This window comes from Podarcis erhardii (assembly GCF_964252035.2).
Source record: "Podarcis erhardii genome assembly, chromosome: 16".
NCBI classification, from domain to species: Eukaryota; Metazoa; Chordata; class Lepidosauria; order Squamata; family Lacertidae; genus Podarcis; species Podarcis erhardii.
Genome location: NC_138514.1, coordinates 18,028,435 through 18,048,934, shown reverse-complemented (window position 1 = coordinate 18,048,934; position 20,500 = coordinate 18,028,435). Strand labels below are relative to the sequence as shown.

Genomic DNA, 20,500 nt, shown 5'->3' with positions numbered 1-20,500 from the left:
ATGTAGTGAATATTGATTGCAATTTACAGTAACTGGGCTGCAAGAGAGAGAGGGAGAGAGATTTTCATATTTCCCTCCGTGATGGAGAGCGGGGCTTTCCTGCCAGAGAGAGATGGCTCCATCCTTCCTTGCCCACGGTTTCTACGCCATTAAGGCTTCCTCACTGCAAGCTTATGCTCCAGTTTCCTTTGCAGCTCACTAATGGTTTCCTGCCTTTATTAACCTTTTGCTTAATTGAGTTGGGGGGTGGTTTACATCACCCTGACTCAATGGGATCACACTTGGGTGGGGAACTAGATGCCTGAGGGGCCAAATGTGGCCCTTTAGGCCTCTCTTTATGGCCTCCTCCCTAGGCCAGCCTTTCACCAGCCCTCCTTAGGGGTGTTTGTGCCTGCCTTGAATTCTGATAATTCTTTAATCTAAAGGCAGCCCTATATTGGGAGGTTTTTAATGCCTGATGGTTTTATTATGTTTTTAGATATGCTGTAAGCTGCCCAGAGTGTGGGGGGTATAAATAATAAATTTATTATTATTATTATTATTATTATTATTATTATTATTATTATTCTGGTTTGGGTGCAGACTAGGAAAGGGAGTGTGTAAGAGCTAGCCTACTGTAAAGGGGTAAAAATTATATCCATTGCTCCACCCAATTTTTGTCTCCATCAGTCTTGACTGTTTGCTAAGCAAACGTCTGTGTTTGCACACCACAAACTTGAGGCCAGTCTCCCCTGCAACTCCTTTGCTTAATAGTCTGGGTCTTTTGCCTCTGGCGCCAAAGTCTTTTGTATTGATCCAAAAGTTCCTTGCTATCTTCTTGGGGGGGGGGCCTTCCTTCCCTTGTCTCTCCCCCCCCCCAAAAAAAAACCCTGGTTTTAATTACCCTGGTTCAGATCTGCAATTAGTAATTTCGGGTGAGCTCTACCAAGAGAAGGCAGGCTGTCTTTCCGGGGATCTTGTTCTCTAGCTGGGCATTGTCTTCCATTCATACTGTTGGCTGAGTTCTAGATGGGCTGGATCCAATCTTGGGGGAAAGGGACATGTGTCCTTGAGGGATACAGTCTCTGTGGATCTTTTCTTGGTCATTTGAAATGGATACAGTGAGGGGGCGAGGGGAGCTTCTCCCACAGGTCTGGTTACCACTCTGTTTAATATACTGCAAATTGTTTTACCCTCTCTTCTGTTTTGCCTTCGCTCCCCGGAGCCCCAACCATAGCATCAGATCGATTTGAACTCATTACTTCTCCCCTGGAGTCCAGCCAGAGGCTCCATTATCTGTGCTGAGCCGGGAATCAGCCCAACCACCGGCCCACCTGCAAGCTTCTGTCTGTTCCTCCCTGACTCCTTGGAGATGCTTTGAGGGTGCATAGAAGGGGCTGGAGGTTGAGGAGAGAGTCAACTCAGCATGTTTGCTTTCTCTCTTGCGCGGTTCAGTAATGATATCTAGTTTCTTTCAAGCCATTTAAGCGAGCCACCCCTTTCCCTCTATATTTCTCTCTGCCTTTTGTCAGAGAACACCAAAGTCTTGTCATAAAGCATGTCAGGCCTTGTTCTGAAGGCTGGGTGCTTTCTAACAATGCTTCCACGTTGAAGCTCCAACCCCTCTCCACCCCTCCCTGCATCTCCTTCCATCAAATACAGCAGCGCTTAAAACCATCACCCGTTGTCCTTGGAGTGACTTAGTTCCTGCATCCAGGGCTGGGGACAAGAAGTATGCAGCTAGGAAGGAAGGCAGTCGGAAGGGATTGAGGGATGTGCTCAGGGTTTCTCTTTCCCAGCAGTGGGGAATCTTTTCCAGCCCGAGGGCCACATTCTGTTCTGGGGCAGCTTTCTGGGGGCCGCATTCCAGTGGCGGGCACATCCACGGGCAAAAGTGGGGTGGCTCAATGAATGTAAACACTTTGTTGTTGTTTAGTTGTTTAGTCGTGTCCGACTCTTCGTGACCCCATGGACCAGAGCATGCCAGGCACTCCTGTCTTCCACTGCCTCCCGCAGTTTAGTCAAACTCATGCTGGTAGCTTCAAGAACACTGTCCAACCATCTCGTCCTCTGTCGTCCCCTTCTCCTTGTGCCCTCTATCTTTCCCAACATCAGGGTCTTTTCCAGGGAGTCTTCTCATGAGGTGGACAAAAGTACCGGAGCCTCAGCTTCATGATCTGTCCTTCCAGTGAGCACTCGGGGCTGATTTCCTTAAGAATGGATAGGTTTGATCTTCTTGCAGTCCATGGGACTCTCAAGAGTCTCCTCCAGCACCATAATTCAAAAGCATCAATTCTTTGGCGATCAGCCTTCTTTATGGTCCAGCTCTCACTACCATACATCACTACTGGGAAAACCATAGCTTTAACTATATGGACCTTTGTTGGCAAGGTGAGGTCTCTGCTTTTTAAGATGCTGTCTAGGTTTGTCATTGCTTTTCTCCCAAGAAGCAGGCGTCTTTTAATTTGTGACTGCTGTCACCATCTGCAGTGATCATGGAGCCCAAGAAAGTAAAATCTCTCACTGCCTCCATTTCTTCTCCATCTATTTTCCAGGAGGTGATGGGCCCAGTGGCCATGATCTTCATTTTTACACACTCAAACCGGGGATGCGGGTGGCGCTGTGGGTTAAACCACAGAACCTAGGGCTTGCCGATCAGAAGGTTGGCGGTTCGAATCCCTGCGACGGGGTGAGCTCCTGTTGTTCGGTCCCTGCTCCTGCCAACCTAGCAGTTCGAAAGCACATCAAAGTGCAAGTAGATAAATAGATACCGCTCCGGCGGGAAGGTAAACGGCGTTTCCATGCGCTCCTCTGGTTCGCCAGAAGCAACTTAGTCATGCTGGCCACATGACCTGGAAGCTGGACGCCGGCTCCCTTGGCCAGTAAAGCGAGATGAGCGCCGCAACCCCAGAGTCGGCCATGACTGGACCTAATGCCCGGGGTCCAAATAATAATAATAATAATAATAATAATAATAATAATAATAATAATAATAATATCTTTATTGTCATTGCCCCCTCTCAGGGACAACGAAATTTACTTGGCTGCTCCATCCACCCAGGTAGGGCACTCCACACAAAATCAGAACAACTATAAAAACACTAATTAAAACAATACAGTATAATACAACAAGGAAGATTAGATGACTTTCAAAGTCCAGGTTTCCCATTCAGGGCCGAGATCGCTCTGGAGAAGAAGCTGTTCTTGAGACGGCTCGTTCTTGTCTTCATCGTCCTGTATCTCCGTCCCGACGGCAGGAGCTCGAAGAGACAGTGATAGTTTACCTTTACCTTTTTACCCACTCAAACCACCCATCTTTAACCTCCAACCTGGCAAGGGAGAGGCATTATCACAGCTCAGTGACACATTCTGGCCAGGCAAGGAATGGCTGAGGAGGAAGTATCACCTGGAGAAAATCCTGAGGACCAAAATACACTAAGGAGCTGGTGTTCTTTCTGCCATGCTGCCTGCCCATTAGCTGGTAGAATTTTCATCTCCAGCCGGGCATGGACCCAGGTGTCAATGGTTCTCAACCACTAGCTAGTTAGTAAAAGGCTGGCTCTAGAACGTGATTCTGTGGCTGGCTTGGTGACACATTACATGACAGGGCAAATGCTCATCCACTGGGCTTATGGCTCGTCTTCATAACTGGATTTTCATAAATGTCCCTGCCAATTGGATGGACGTTTTGCTGGTTCAGCAATAAAAAGCAAATATGATAGATGGGACCAGGCGACCCATGTCCGCAGTTGTGTGTGACCTAAAGGATGTGGAGAAATTTCATGTAGAACCTTTGCCAACCTGGTGCCCTCCAGATGTTTGAGACTACAGCTCTCACCAGCCTTGACCAGCACAACTGTGCTGGTTGGCACCTCTCAGACGTTTTGAGTTACAGATCCCAAAGTTACCAGGCTCCCAGTGGCTGTTACAGTAAACTAAAGAAATGGAAGAACCAAATTATAGGTGCTGCTTTCTCAGTCTGTGGAAGAGGAAGTTTAAGAAATGGTGAACGGCACGCACAGTGAAAGGAGAAGTTTGAGTCTTGGCTGGTGTTAATGCAAAAATTGCTCAAGCTGTCAAACAGGGGAGTTGAACAAACAAGAGGGCCCAGCAGTCTTGAAAGCTGCACAAGAGGGTTTTCATCTGTGACCCTTCCTCTACATTTAGAAAAAGCAATAAAAGTGTCCAGTGTTACTTTAAGAGGCAGGAGGAGCTCTGTATTCAGAACAAGCATCCTCCAACTCAAGGAGACGGTGCTATCCTGTTCCTATCGTACTTGTAGGGTTTCCATGGGCATTTGGTATTCCCACCTCACAATTTTCAGGTGGGATTAAATTACACACCACAACAAAATGTCTCCCCCCCCCTTTTTAAAGGACTTTTGGAGGTAAGGAGGTGACAGGAAGATGTGCTGGATAACATGTGCTTGACCCAGTGTTGTCTAGCCTCCTAGCAGGCAAGTTGTAGTGAATGCTAAATAAACAGGTTGTCTGGAAGTGACTTGTGGGAAGAGGACTTGGGAACCAGGCTCCCCAATGTTCTTACATTAGCTATGGCTGAACTTCATAGAACTGTGGTCTCTTAATGGCCACCGATCTTGAGTGACCAACCAGATGCCCATCATGGGTTTCCTTTTCCTTTTCTTATTTTTTATTTCTTGCTCACAAGTGCAGAATAGGTGTCCCCTTTTCTTTCTGCTGCCTTGTGAGGGGGGGTATTCCAAGAGAAAAAAAGCTATGGGCAGGATGTGGGCTTTTGTGGCAGTCTGTCCCCTGCAACCCACAATACGGGCACTGAACCCCAGTCCCAGACATAGCAAGGCACCATTTTGGAAGAACCGCTCTCTGCTTCTCTTGTGTGGTTGGTGGCTGTGTGTGTTACTTCTGTGGCAGAGCCTTTTCCTGCTGGTTGTTAGAATTAAATTTCCAACCGCCATACTTGTGGGTCCTTGATTCAGAATTATTATGTTGTCAAAAAAAGATGCATGTGATTAACTCTTGTTAAGATGAGGCTATAGGAACTTGGGAAGTTAAGCAAGTTGAGAAAGCTGAGATGGTCACTGAAGGCAATGGTGGTCTTCTCCAACCTTCCCCTTTAGGGCTTCAGGGCTTCTCAGAGGGTTCTTGCTGTCATGTCCTGCTTCTGGCCTTTCCAGAGGCATCTGGAAAAAAACACCTCCTTCCCTGCAGACCATCCTGTGTGTTAGAATCAGCTCAGGGGGCCCTATTGGTAGTTCAACCACCCTCAGAGGTTTGGAGGTCATGGTGGAAGCCCTTGAGAGGCCCTAGGCTGTGGAATTCCCTCTCTAAAGAGGTCCATCTGACATCTTCAACATATAGTTTAAATTCAGTGTTGCAGATGCACCTCTTTACCCTTGCCCTTGACATCTAATGGACGTATTTGAGGACCCACCCTGCTATTGTGACTGTAAGTTGTTCTTAATGCTGATTTTGAAAATTGCTGTAAGCTGCCCTGGGACCTGGTGGTGGGTAGGTCTCTCGCTGTTTGTGGAAGCAGTGTCTCAGTAGCACATGGAAGCAACACCGGCGTCTCTCCCTCCCTCCCTAAATCTGCTTTGTCCAGATAAAGCAAAGAACATCAGCAGAAGTAATTTGGGATTTCCTTGTAGGATGGAGGTGGGGTGGGGGTGGTACTCTAATCCCACCAGCTAAATGCACATGTAATGCCATATTTACACGTCCAGGCCTATTCTGTTTGTCTGTTGTCTGGATGAATCAAACCCCAGCAGATGTTCAACAAAAGGGCCATATTCCCCCCAGACAGGTCCAGCATTCTGCTTGGGGGATCTGTGATGTCATCGCGGAACAAATGGGAGGTGGGGAATGAGCGGGCAGGATATGGCTGGTGGTGAGGAGGAAGAAGAGAAGAGGGTAATTGGAGCAGCCTGGCAGGTCTGCCCGCAGCTGGGGTTGAATAGAAACCTACTTGTGTAGGGGCCTAATCTCCGGATCCTCCACCTGTTCCCTTGCAAACAGCATCTGGAAAGTCACTTTAGTGGGTGCAGCTAATTTCCCTTTCTTGGGCTTGATAGAAACAGCAGCCTCTGTGTGTGCATCTTGGAGGAAACACAGCTGCTGTTTCCCCTGTCCTTCCAGACTTTAAAAATAAGAATAAAAGCCCCGGGCCAAGATAGGCCTGGAAAAAAGCCAATTATGTGACTCACAGAAAGGATTCCTACCATTCACCTGTGAATTTTTGATAAATTTTATGTCTACTTCTTTTTCGAGTTTGATCTTATCGGCATTTTATTATGAATATTTTATATTGTTCTATGTAAACTGCTTAAAGGTTGTTGTTTTTTTGCTGATTGAGGGGCATATGCATCTTGATGGGAAAATAAAGAAATGCCCTAGCCTCTGGGAAATAGAACAAGGGAGAAGATGCTTTTTTTTTTTTTTTTACTGGGGAAACTAGTCTTCAGTATAAAATAGTGGAAGCAGTTGTGTTTTTTTAGTGTAATATAGAATCCCTCACATGGGGATGGTTTGAGGGTGGGATGGGATACAGGGTGTGTGGCTGAATTAGAAATTCTTACTGGCTTCTTGCATAAGGTGGAAGCCTCTTTCAACTGAAGAGACACACTATCATGAACTGGGAAACATTCATAAAGGAAGTGTACTCTGCACATGCTCTGAGGTACTTTGCTCGTAGAGTTAGGATGGTGATGATTATACACTCTTTCTTTTTTCCCTTTCCACACTGGCAGCTCTTTGATGCTCAGGGGTTACATTTGTAAGCTGGTTTTATACCAATTTCAACTGTCATGGCTTCCCTCAAAGAATCCTGAGACTTTCTGTGTAGCCAAGGTGCTGAATATTTGGCAAAGGATCCTGAATAGTTTCCTAGAGAGGCAGAAATGACTATTGAACCAGTTTAAAGGCTTTCGGGGGTAAATATGGAATGACCCCTCCAGGAGTCTCCAGGGGAGAGGACTTCAGAGACCAGCCTTCCTCCCTGTTGCTAAGCAACCAGTACAGTCAATGGGAAATCCACATAAACTTATTGATACTTGGAGGGGACCATGGGGGATTCTTTTCTAATTTGTTTTAGTGATGTGAAAATGCCTCTTTAAAGACAATGCTTGCTACCTGTAGTTTTTAAAAGCACTTGTATTCTTTTTTTTAAAAAAAAATTAATCCTGTCTGTTTGTGGTTAATATTTTTTTTTTAGTTTTTATTGCTATAATCCAGAATTGTGGGTGCTGTGGACCCCCAAATATTGGTGGACTTCAATTATCTCTTACCATTGGCCATACTCCTTAGGGTCCTATCTGCATTATACATTTAAAACAGTATCATACCACTTCAAACGGTCGCACCTTTCACACAAGGATATTGGGGAACTATAGTTCGTAGTGCTGAGTGTTGTTAGCGAACCGCTATTCCTCTCAGAGAGCTACAATTCCCAGAATTCATTGGGAAGATGGATTGACTGTTAAATCACTCTAGAAACTTTAGCTTTGTGAGGGGGAAAGTAGATTTTGCCTAACAACTCTCAGCAGCCTTAACAGGATTCTTTGAGGGAAGACATGACTGTTTAAAGTGGTAGGATGTTGCTTTTAATATATATTGTAGCCAGGACCTAGGACTGATGGGATTTGGAGTTCAACCACAACTGCAGGACCACAGCATTTCCACCCCTGGATTAATGGGTGTGTGGTAAAAGTATGATAACATATTATGGAGAAAAGAACAATTTCTCTGTTGCTTTTAAGTGGATGTGGTACAGATGTGAAATATTGCAGGGTATGTGAGTTGTACTGCCTTTTTTGGGGGGGGGTGGAATGCTATTGCCAATTTATTATATGGTTACTATTCAGACAATTAATGGTATGGGTTTTAATTGTACAGATACTCAGTTCATTAAGTGGTTAGAATTGATGTGTGAGAAAAGCAGTCAACCGTTCTAAAGAGAAAAGCCATACTTTCTTTTTTAGATCATGTGCGCAGGTGTCACACCTGGTGTCTCAGAAGGGTTAGTCCCCTTTATGTCCCAGGAGGCAAGGCTTCTTCTAAGATGAACCTGTGGGGTCTCCCCCCTTTTTTGGGGGGGGGAAGGCTCCAAAATGGGCAATCAAGATGATTAAGAGGATGGGTGCTTCTGAATACCAGTTGCTGGGATCCCCAGGAGGGGAGAATGCCGTTACACTCATGTCCTGCTTCTCGTAGCCAGATTATTATATTCTTATAAATACTTGTATTTTATTTTATTTATTTTTTAAAAAAATGTTTCCCAGAAACGTAACCATTTAACCAACTAGATGTTGCAGCCGCTGATGCTTAACATTGGGTGAAGAGCTTGCAAGGAAGGAGACTAAAATAATCCGTTGAACAAGTTAGTCTTGCAAATATTATGGGCTTATGCCTGCTAGGAAATTCACAGCATGGGCATTGCATTCCTTCTTTCACTTGTTGGAGGTCAAAAAAAGAATACAGTGGACCCTCTGGATATGAACTTAATTCGTTCACAACCCAAAAATAATGTAAATAGAGGCATGCTTCTGCGCACATGCACAGTGTGATTGAGCACTTCTGTGCATGTGCGTGCGGCAAAACCCAGAAGTATACATTTCCAGGTTTGCCATGACCGTAACCCAAAGATTCCATATCCAGAGGGATACGTAAGTAGAGGTACGACTGTATATTTTCCCAGAGAGGATTGGAAAGGGAGGACAAAAATTGCTCTCCCTAGAAAGCAGCTGAGGTGTTGCCTGGAGTTCTTACCTCAAATGTTTTCCCCCCTCTTTCTCTCAGGAGGAGCGGATAGCAATGTGGCAGTCTATATGCCGGATTTGGTGGAGGCAAAGCTTGGGGATACAGCCATTATCAAATGCGAATTCGCCCTCCCAGAGAATGGCAGCTACGTTTACGTCAACTGGTACTCGGTAAGTCAAAAGAGGGTTTGGGAAAGGTTGCTTTGGGGGAGAGGGTTGAGAATGGAGAAACACCATAGTCCCCTCCTTAACTTGTGAAGGCAAGAAGTGTATAGTGGGCCAGGAACATGTTCTCTACCCTTGTTCCCAACTTCCCTATGTCCATGGGCTCCTCTCCTGACCTTTTCCTGTTGAGTGTGGAAGGTTGAAGAGGACTTCTAAGTGCATTCTCCTTAGAGAACCTGCTTAGAACCATCCCCGCAGTCTGGAACTCTGCACTATCAGGGTTCAGAATTAGGAGGAGGCTTTGAAGTGCATTCAGCTGAACATGCATAGAAAGCCCCTTTTGATGCAGTGTGTTAAGGTTGGGGATAGGGCAGCAGTCGAACCCATCATGTATTGATTGGGGACATTGTGGTGCCAGTGCATGGGCACCTAGTTCCTTACACACCTTTTTCTTGAATATTTTAAACTGAACACCTAAAGAGGACTCCTTGTGCTTTCATTGGGCTCAACCAGAGTTGAAAGTGAATTGAAGCTTTTGAGTGATGCAGAGCTATTTGCCACTCTGGAGGAACACTCTGAATCATGGAATCATAGGATTATAGAATTGGAAGGGACCACGAGGGTCATCTTGTCCCAACCCCCTGCACTGCAGGGATCTTTTGCTAAACATGGGGCTTGAACTCACAGTCTGCAATTAGCCCCTTCACATTCCATTGTGCTTGTCCACTTTGTCCAAAGCTTGATTTTGTGCGTTAATCATATCCCCCTCTCTCCTGGTCTCCCTTTTAAATCCCGTTTTTCAGCAACCCTTTGTTGTGTCTCACTGAAATCTCTCATTCTCTGCTTCCACCAGGTTCCCCTCTACCCCCACCCTCACTGCCTTTTTATTAGTTCTTACCTCTCCTGCCAACCCTTCTCTAGCCTTACAGCGTAATTCCTTTGGGCTGAGGTCTTTACTGTGTTAAGCTGAATGTGGAAAGACTCAAGATAGACAAAAAGAAGTACTTGACACTGTACATAGTTAAACTATGGAATTTGCTGCGACAGGATGTAGTGATTGCTGCCAACTTTGGGCAGTTTAAAAAGGGGATTAGAAAATTCACAGAGGACAAGAATATCATGACTCCTATATCAGAGGCAGATTGCCCTTTGACTACCACTTGCTGGTGAATACATGTGGGAATGAACTGTTACATTCATATCTTCCTTGTGGGCTTCCCATAAACATTTGCTTGGCCACAGTGGGAACAGAATGCTGGACTAGGTGACCTTTGCTCTGATCCAGCAGGACTGAGTTCTAATAGGCTTTCCAACACTGCCATCGTGTGGCAAATCACCCACTGGGCAGTCCCTCCAGATGGAAAAAGCTCCTCCACCGTGACCTAACCCTGTTTCAAGGAAACTTCAGTAAACCAACTTTGGGGTTTATTTGAATGAAGGCATTCTATAACTGTAGGCACCAGGGAACATTTCATTCTAACACTTAGACATTTTAAATACTGGTGATTTTTAAAGTAAACTTTCATAATTGGCTAGATTTGCACCACTTGTGTGTTGCATTTATCAGAACTCTAACTGAATGCAGTGCACAAAGCAACCATGTTGAAGGCACAATAATAGTAAAAACCTATGAATGCCTGTATGGAAGTAAGTCCTGCTCAATGGGACTTAGTCCCATAGGATTGTGGCCTAAAAAATTCGAGGGTTTTTAAAAATAGGGGCAGCTGTAAAGCACATCCTAATGAAGTTGTGCAATGGAGTGTTGGCAGCTAAAATCGAAAGTGATTTATTGTGAGTTTCTTTTCTTTTTAAATAGATGGCACTTTTTGCTCTTCAGTATATTTCTTTTGTTCTTTCTTTCTTTCTTATTTACTTATTATTTCACAAAATTTATATATCACTTGATTGTAAGAAAACCAAAGTGGTTTACAAAAATATAAAAACATTAAAATTCTCAGTAAAGCACAGTTAAAGGCACTTAAAAATATTCAGAATATCTCTTCTGAACATCAGTGCAAAAGAGAGAGCATGCAGACATTCAGGAAATCGAGATCAAGGGGAGGCTGTTTGTGGCAGGAGCAATCTATGCACTATGCTTATTGGTTGGAATCTGGAAACAAACACACGCTTCCTGGTTCATTCATAAATGGACTGAATGATCTTTTAAATGTGTAAACGCGCGGGCAGCTGTTTAAACAGCAGCAACGGTAGAAGTTGAGCTTCATTCACAGAAAGGGTCAAAACTGGAAAAAATGCTTCAAACTCCTCCTGCGTGTTACCAACCTTCCATGCTTCTCCCAGGTATTTGCAAACTTGAATGTCCCTGTGCTCCTGAACAGCACCTAGACTTCTTTTACTTTCGGAAGGCAGGACTCTTAACCCTTCCTGGCCTTCTCCACCCACGGACAGCTGTCAAGTCCTGTTGCCACAGGTGCTTCTCTCTCTTCAAACACACATCCTCTCCTACTTGGCGTTGGCTACTGGCAGTAGGGCATGCATGACCTTGAATGGGAGGGGCGAGTTTTGCCCTCTATTTGCACTGCGGCATGGTAGTGCGTGCTATCTCTCCCTCCCTGATGTTTTAGATGGAGAAGGGCAAAATGGAAAGGAAGAAGATCATCTACATGGTCCAGGGCAAAGAACACCAAGAAGAGCCTCTCAATGACCGGTTAAGCATCACACCTGATTTCTTCCTCAAGATTAACAAAGTGACCCTACAGGATGCCAAGAATTACGTGTGCCAGGTGGGGTTCGGCATGCATGGCGTCGCTGAGAACCGGAGTGAACTGCGCGTCTCCAGTGAGTGGTTCTGGGGGCCCCTTATCTTACAGCAGGTGCAATAACACAGTGTTTTTGCAATCCAGACCTTCCTCGGATTGCATACCTTGCCGGACTGCAGGTGGGGCATGTGCTTAACTGTCCACAGGCAACCACACAGCACCCCCTTCATCCCAACTAGATTTGTTGTTAGTCACTGGGAGGCACATCCTGTGGTTGCTTCACTGCTGTGGTCCCCTGAACCTCACAGAATGGCTGTGCACCTGATGCATAGCTGCGCCAAGCTTTTCTTCTTCTTTTTTAATGCCCCCTCTGCCCCTGTTATCATGACACTTTCTCTGCACTCTTGGCACTTGTTAGTGCCAAAGTCGTGGGTTGGTTTGACATTTGTACTACTACTGCTAATAATAATAATAATAATTTTATTTATATCCCACCCTCCCCAGCCACAGTGGTCAGAGCGGCTAACAACATAAAAATAGCACAGTTTACATAAAATCACAGTCAATTAATTGAAATACATTCTAAAATCAGTTCATTCTAAAATCAATTCAGAATCAAATTAATGGCAACCATTGGGCTAAAGGTTAAAACCAGCACCTTAAACCCGATCCTGTACTCAACCGGGAGCCAGTGCAGCTGGTATAGCACTGGGTGAATGTGATCCTGCAGCGAGGACCCCGTAAGGAGTCTGCACCCGCTGGAGTTTCTGGGCCAGTCTCAAGGGCAGCCCCACGTAGAGTGAGTTACAATAATCCAGTCTGGAGGTTACCGTCACGTGTATCACAGTGGCTAGATCAGGGCGAGAGAGGTAAGGAGCCAACTGCTTAGCTTGGTGGAGATGAAAAAATGCCACCTTTGTTATAGCTGCAATCTGCGCCTCCATGGAAAGGGAGGTGTCGAAGATTACACCCAAACTCTTAACGGACGGTGCTGGCACTAATTGTGCCCCCGCAAGAGATGGGAATTGCCCCCCCCCAATCCCATATCGTCCCAATGCAGCCAAAGGAGCTCTGTCTTTGAAGTATTTAACTTCAACCTCCCATAAGGGAACCCAAGGTGTGGTGCACATTTGGTTCCCACATACTGATCAGACTTGCGTTTCCTCACGTTTAGAAAGGTGGCTGCTTCAAGCGGCTTCAGAACACACCCTGGGACCCAAACCTTGTTCTTCTGCAGTTTGGTGGCAGCCTTTTGCACTGGGGAGGCTGGGTTTTAACCCACTTGCACTAATATTTATAGAGGTCAGCCTTATAAATAAGCTCACAAAAGTTGCTAGTCCGTAATTCTTGTTTCATGGTGATCATGGAGGAGGGGAAAGACCCTTCCTTTGCACCTAGCATGGAAATGCAGACCTTAAGCCAGGCTAGTAAAATAATTGCCTTCTGCCAGCCGCCTAGCAGAGGAGGAACACAGTGAGCCATCCCTCCTTCCCCCAGACCAGTATGGAAACAGAAGAAGCAGAAGAGGGACAAACAACCCATCTCTCCTCTACCTCTTGAGTTACTAAATGCAAGGCTCTAGATTGGGCCTTCCATGCTCATGACACTCTGCCAAAAAGAGGAGAACAGGACCCAAGGAGTTTACCTCTCTAAGTCCAACACTGGGGCAGGGGAGGGAGAAGTGACCAGAGGATGGATATATGGTTATTTCAGTTAACACACTTAAGCTTGGTTACAGTAGAATATGGGGTCCGCCAAGGTTGGTTTTGAGGAGAGAGTTGAAGGAAGTAAGAGAGGTGGACTTGTGCAGGTTGTGTTGGAGTCTGTTCCAGGCTTATGGTCAAGAAGGGGGGAAAGAGTGAAGCCTTTTGAAGAGGGAAAATACATTTGAATGGTGGTGTAGCCAGAGGAACGAAGGTCATTGATGGGGGTGAGTTAGGATATGAGAGCAGAGAGTTGATGGGGCACTGAAGGTAAGGGGGCTTATTGTGTGTCCATTTTGCCCATGGGGCTTATTGCACAGTAAGAGGACATGCCCAGCAGAGTCTAGGCTGTGGTTGTTTTATTCCCTTCTGCCTCACCATTTAGCCCTGCCTGGTTACTTTCTTCTTTTAGAAGCTCCAGAAAAACCTGAGATTCAGAAGACTAATCGTGGTATCAGCACAGGAGACCCTCATTTGAGTGAGGTAAGAACTGTGCCGTGTTTAGTGCACCTGCAATTATTATTATTAATTACCTGCCCTTTACCATAAGGTCCCAAGTTAATATACAACATTAAAAACAGTGTAAAACTTGCAAGTAGGGAGGGAGATGGTCTTTCACCTATTTGGGTCCTAAATTGTTTAAAGCTTTATATGTGGCAATTGCACTTCACAAAGTTGGATTTGGTATCTGCCACAGAATTCTCCATCCCTGGCCTTCTCTGCTTATTAATATTTTTTTTAAAAAAATGTACACTTTGTAGGTTTGTAGTTATTTTGGTCCAGCAGGCAAGTTTGTAAATGTTGAGATATCTCCAAAACTATATGGGTTCTGAGTAGGATTACCAGTGGTCAGTAAAGGGTTTGGGCTTCCTTGCTCTTGTTTGGGCACAAAGTAGACAGCCTTGGCTATGTGGGGGTCTGCAGACAGTAGAAGTACTCCTTGAATTACACTCAAACCAGGCTAAACCTAGAGTAAGGTTACCAGATTTTTTTCAATGAATCCAGGGACACTTTTCAACTTCAATCGATTTTGTATGGGGACTGATTTGTAAATCCGGGGACTGTCCCCGGGAAAGGGGGACATCTGGTAACCTTAACCTAGAGGCACATCCTAGCCCTTTTGTCTCATCTAGCAGTGGAATGGAAAGGGAGAGGGAGTGGCAGTGCACTGAGACTCCACACACTGACCACCTAAAGCCCAAGCCAGAGTTCCCTTTGCCTGACAGTTTGTATGTCCAGGTTTTTCTTTCCGGCCAAAAGCCTAACATTCTCAAGAGAGCCAAATTTGACTATTGCTAGCAGTAAGAGGGGTGTTTCAGTAAAGACTACATTTTTTTGCTGAAGCAGCAAGAAGGTAATTTTAGCACCAAAAAATTACTAGGAGTACAACACAGTGGTGCGTTAGAGACTTTGCACAGCCCACACATCTATCAAGATATCGTAAAGGAGACTATGAGCCAACTGCCCAGCCTTGATTTATGGAAGTGATGTTTTGTTGCACTAGCAGGAAGCCTTTTTATGTAATCTGGTCTGGATCTGGAATGGAACAAGATAAATCAGTCTGGGATTTGAACCCATGGACTATAAGCCCTGAAGAGTATGGAGTGTTTGAGTCTGCCTGTGTTTTTCAGATTGCAACCTGCACCAGCCGCAATGGCTATCCAACACCAACCCTCACATGGTACAAGGATGGAGTCCCTCTGAAGTTGGATGGGAATGGTGAGTCATTATCAGGTGAAGCTAAATCTATTAAAGCAGACTTGGAGGCATAGAAAAGCCGGGTACAGTCCAGAAGCTTATTACAAGGCAAAGGGTTAGCAGGAATTAGGCCCAGTCTAGGCACAAGGGTCCAGGGTTCACAAGTCGAAGATGCATATTAAGAATTCCAATGTGGCACAGGAGCTGTGATGTTATTCTATCAAGTTTCCCTGCCTACCCAGCATGCTTTTAAGCAGAGGCAAAGATGGCCAGCTACTCCTCACGAGAAGCCCTGTTCCTATGGGGGCTCCAAGCTGCTGCCTTTGGAGGGACGTGCCTCCTCTTTTTTTCTTGAGTTGCCATTGTCATCTTCTTGCTCCAGTGCCTGCAGTTCCTGGTCTGAATCAGAGTCCTTCAAGGGAATTGTGACAATAGGCCATGGTTCCCCAAAAGGCAGAGTCTTGGCTGCAGAACAGTATGAGTAATGATGGGTGAATAGTACAAGTTGGGGCAGCTCAGCAGGGGAAGGAAGGGCTGCTTTCATGGATCGGCATCTCCATCACCCATCCTCTGGTGTCATTGGCAGCTCCCTCCATCCTCGGCCTCTGGAGGAAGTGGCTTAATTATCCTTAATTATATTGGACGGACTGTAATCGTAAGCTGCCATGGGAGTTGATCTTGCCTGTAAAGTGGGTTATAATATGTTAAATGATACAATATGGGGCATCAAAGCTCATGGGAAAAGCAAGACATCAGGGCTACAGATCTGTGAATTGTTAGCACAGGGGTCAGCAACATTTTTCACCCGTGGGCTGGTCCACTGTCCCTCAGACCATGTGGTGGACTGGACTAAATTTTGAAAAAAATAATAATGAACGAATTCCTATGGCCCACAAATAACCCAGAGATGCATTTTAAATAAAAGCACAAATTCTACTCATGTAAAAACACCAGGCAGGCCCCACAAATAACCCAGAGATGCATTTTAAATAAAAGGACACATTCTACTCATGTGAAAACACACTGATTCCTGGACTGTCCATGGGCCGGATTTAGAAGGCAATTGGGCCGCATCCGGTCCCCAGGCCTTAGGTTGCCTACCCCGGCATTAGCACATGCCACTATGTTGAGTTTGCAGTAAGGGTTATCTTAGCTGGAGAAACAAGGCCAGGTGAACTTTGCAGCATAAACTGCTCCTTAGCAGAGTAACATGTAAGATATGTAGCTGCTCTTCAGAATAGTCTTCTACTTGACCCTTCCTCCAGCGGGTTTTCACCCATGCACACTTTTCACGAATTAAATGCTCTTCCTAAACCTCTCCTCTCTTCCTCTTTCAATCAGAAATTGAGATCCGTCCCGGGCTCATCAAGGAATCAAGTGGCCTGTGGACTGTCCGCAGCACCCTTTCGGCAAAAGTCACCAAAGAAGACCGCAGTGCTGAGTTCTACTGCCAAGTCAGTTACACCCTGATGGGGAATAACAAGACATCCAAGTCGGACAGCTTCAAAGTCGACGTTCATTGTAAGGCTGGGCTGAGCTCCTTTTAGGAGCACAGGGCACATTTGTTGGGAGGTCTAAGAAAGGAGATTCTGCCTCACCTGCTGAGAGAAGACCGAGCCTCATGCAGAAGTGCAATTAGGGCTGGACTTTGGGGCCAAAATCCAGGACCCCACAGCCCAAGGGACCTTGAGGACCAACCAGTACATTAAGGGGAACTACATGGGTGCTGTTATTGGGGGGAAACGCATGACATGTATTGGGCGGTATATAAATTTTAATAATCATAATCATAAAAATTTGGTGTGGCAGTCCCCTCCTCCTTGCCCCTCCCAGCAGTTCTTTATCTCTTTATAAATTATTTGGATTAAGGAATTTAGAGAATGCTCATCTACTTTGCAGATGTCACCAAACTAGGAGGGGTAGCTAATGCCACAGAAGACAGAATTGGGATTCAATATGAACTTGATGGGTTGGAGATCTGGGCCAGAACAACAAAATGAATTTCAATAGGGGCAAGTGTAAGGTTCTAACTTAGGCAGGAAGAAACAGATGCAGAAATATAGGATGGGGGACACCTGGCTTACGCGCCGCGCATGTGAAAAGGATCTAGGGGTCGACCACAAGCATAACATGAGTCAGCAGTGTGATGCAGCAGCAAAAAAAAGCTAATGTTATTCTAGGCTTCATCAACAGAAGGAAAGTATCCCAATCAAGGGAAGTAATAGTGCTGCTCTCATTTGCCTTGGTCAGACAACGTCTAGAATACTGTGTCCAGTTCTGGGTGCCACAATATTAAGAAGGATATTGACAAGCTAGAACTTATGCAGAGGTGGGCAACCAAGATGATCAAGGGTCTGGAAATGGAGTGTCTTGTGAAGAACAGTTGAGGGAATCGGGTTTGTTTAGTCTGGAAAAGAGGGCTGTCATAAGGAGGAGGAAGGAAGCAAGCTTGCTTTCTCCTGCTCCAGAGGCTAGGACCTGAACCAATGGCTTCAAGTTACAAGAAAGGAGAGTCCCAACTAAACATCAGGAAGAACTTTCTAGCAGTATGAGCTTCTTTAGACAGCAGAACAGATCTCCATGAAAAGTGGTGGACTCTCTGTGCTTGGGAGGCTCTAAAGCAGAGGTTAGGTGGCCATCTGCCATGGACGCTTTAGTTGAGATTCCTGCATTGCAGGGGATTGGATGAGAAGCCTCACTTCCAGCTCTTAGGATTCTTTGATCTGCTGTGTCTCCCAAGTTTCTCTGCCTGCGCTTATTAGGAGAAGCACCAGAAGGCGAATGAAGGTTATTTTTTCCCCTGCCCCTCTCTGTAGACCCCTCTGAGAGTCTCCGCTTCGTGATTGATGCTCCAGGCCCGGATGTGAAGGAGGGAGATAATGTGACCCTGCGCTGCGAAGCAGATGGGAATCCGCCACCTCTGTATACTTTGTACAGAATGGAGGTGAGCTTTGATTGCATCTAGGGGGGTTGTGGCCCTACAAAACATTTTCCAAGACAACAATGCCCATTTACACCACAAAGAACTCATAACCCACCTATTTTCAGCAGCCAGAAACACCAGAAACACTGGAGAGACCTGTCAGGAGTAAGCATGGACCAATGGTACCAAATAGTCTGGGAAACAGCCTTACTAGAAAAATTAACCAATAAACTGAAACTGACACGGGGACAAACAGAAAAAGACACCTTCACCCCAGTATGGCTCCCCTTTATCACATACACAGCCCAACAAGACAATGACAATAATCCACCAACAGCACACAAATCAGTATGGCTAACCTGATCCAAAACACCCACCCACCCCACTCACACATGAAAACAAAGATCACCACAGCCAATCACAAACAAACAACCACACCCTAGGCCAACCCCAACCTCTCTCACCACCAAAGGAACACAAGTGAACAGCACAAGCAACGCTGACACTAAACCCTACATACATTAAGCATAATAGAAGCATCGCCACCCGACCCCACCCCCACCCATCTTCCCCACCCCTTTTTTTTCTCCCCCTAATGTCTCAACAAATGAAACGGATTTGTAAAAATGTTACATGGATAAAATACGAGAGACATTACACACACTTCTGTAAAACAAGAAAATCTTTAATAATAATAAAAAAAAGAATGAAGGTGAGCTTGCAGCACAGAGGAAGGTGCTGTATACCAAGCCACAGATCTAGTTTAGTGCTGCCTACCACACTGGTCTTCAGCTGAGGGGTAATCCCCTGATTCAAGGCGGGTTGCAGCAGAAGCACTACCACCATGCAGATATAAAGTACAAGATGAAGAGATGGGACCCCTAATGCATGTTTGAGTTAAAAAACACTGGTAAAAAATAATCAGAAACCTAAAACAGACAGGCCATCAACTATCTGGGAGGAGCAGCAGGAAAATGTAACCCTGCCCTGAAAAGATAGATAGGATGTTGGTGACTGGGTCTCTTGGCTGGGCAGTATTTCCTCCTTGTTGTCACATCAACTTGCGGGTTCAGCCTTTGTCCTCCTTTGTCTTGCACTCTGCTAGGAGGAGGAAGCCACCGAACAGGGATCTGAACAGGGGTTCCTGCACCTTTACAACATCAACAAGGAGCGCAGCGGGGTCTACCTGTGCAAAGTGCTTGACTTGCAGGATGTTACGTTTGCGGAGCTGACGGCCAACGTGACTCTGCTGGTGAACTGTGAGTAGGACCTGCGGGTTTTATTCAGTACAAAGTGGCCTGACGGGTTTTCATTAGAGCTGTCATCCGGTTTTGAGAAATCTTATCCGGCTGTTCTCGGGAGCGTCAGTTGATTGATTTAAAACTGCATAAATGTGGGGATGCGAAGCTGGCTTCCTTGCTTTTGAATATGGCATTCACAGGAATCTTCTTGGGAGAGGTGGTTTTTGTTTTGACATCTGCCTTACAATACAGGCACAGTGCTAAAATAATTAAGACTTTTTCACAACATGCCAGCCAATCTATGGACTAAACTTTGCACCCATAGTTGTCAGAGAACCCAGAATTTCATCAGTATGAGGGATGTGTGAGGGCCAAGCAGACGCACTGGAGGCAGTGAGAGACAGGCAGTGGATATACTCCTATTTGCCCAGCAAAGCTTCAGCAAAGCCTTCGTGGATGTTCTGAGCTGTTCTGTTTATCAGAATGACGTGGCTCTTCAGGTTTTGATTCCCAGGCAGATGTAACTGCCTGAGAGAGATAGGTGCTGCTCCACAGTGCATAAAGATGGGGTGAAGTGAAGGAATCTCATCTGTGTTGCCTCAAGTATATGATTTCTCTCCCTTAGATCTTGATGAGCCTTTGATAACCTCTGTGCCTCCAGTGACCTCGCTCAGACAGCTGCAGGAAGGAGAGGATGCGCTCCTTACCTGTAATGCAACAGGCTCCAAGCCCTTGGCATTCCACTGGGAAAAGGTATTCTCATTTTAGGGCTGTTGACTTGAGTTAATGGTGTATTGGACCGCAATCCAAAAACACTTACTTTGCAGTAAGCCACATTGAAGTCCCACTGCACACAATGTAAACATGCACACAGTTGCTCTGTTAGCTGGTTATCTGTCTGGCTGTTGACCAGTTGGTAAACCAATACAATGGATTCTTGGTTCTCGAACGTAATCCGTTCCAGAAGTCTGTTAGACTCCCGAAATGTTAAAAAACCAGGGCGTGGCTTCCGATTGGCGCAGATGCCCTGGAAACAATAGCTGACAGCAACATCGGACGTTCGGCTTCCGAAAAGCATTCGAAAACCAGAACACTTCTGGGTTTTCGGCGTTTGGGAGCCAATTTGTTCGTCAAATAAGCCATTTCGAGCACCAAGGTTCCACTGTATATTTCACATCTGGCAACCAATGCACCCCTTGAGGGGCAGATAGTACATGGGTATACAAGTCTAAAAAGCCCAGGACACAAATTTTCACAGCCCTATATGGCTCATTTACCAGAAGTACAGTGATACCTCAGGTTAAGAACTTAATTCGTTCCAGAGGTCCATTCTTAAC

General features: G+C 45.6%; 1 protein-coding gene across 5 annotated transcripts in view; it reads left to right on the top strand.

Annotated features, from left to right (window-relative positions):
- MCAM (melanoma cell adhesion molecule) overlaps positions 1-20,500 on the top strand; it is a 53,286-nt gene that overhangs the window by 18,021 nt on the left and 14,765 nt on the right. For 3 of the 5 annotated variants that reach the window (XM_081843105.1, XM_081843106.1, XM_081843102.1), the window contains exons 2-9: positions 8,754-8,884; positions 11,464-11,677; positions 13,714-13,784; positions 14,933-15,020; positions 16,341-16,520; positions 17,816-17,943; positions 19,028-19,181; positions 19,789-19,916. In XM_081843105.1, coding sequence (XP_081699231.1) covers positions 8,754-8,884; positions 11,464-11,677; positions 13,714-13,784; positions 14,933-15,020; positions 16,341-16,520; positions 17,816-17,943; positions 19,028-19,181; positions 19,789-19,916 — 1,094 coding nt within the window. Of the gene's footprint in view, positions 1-7,702; positions 7,746-8,753; positions 8,885-11,463; positions 11,678-13,713; positions 13,785-14,932; positions 15,021-16,340; positions 16,521-17,815; positions 17,944-19,027; positions 19,182-19,788; positions 19,917-20,500 lie in introns of those variants that run through there. The other 2 variants (XM_081843104.1, XM_081843103.1) reach the window with 2 other exon arrangements.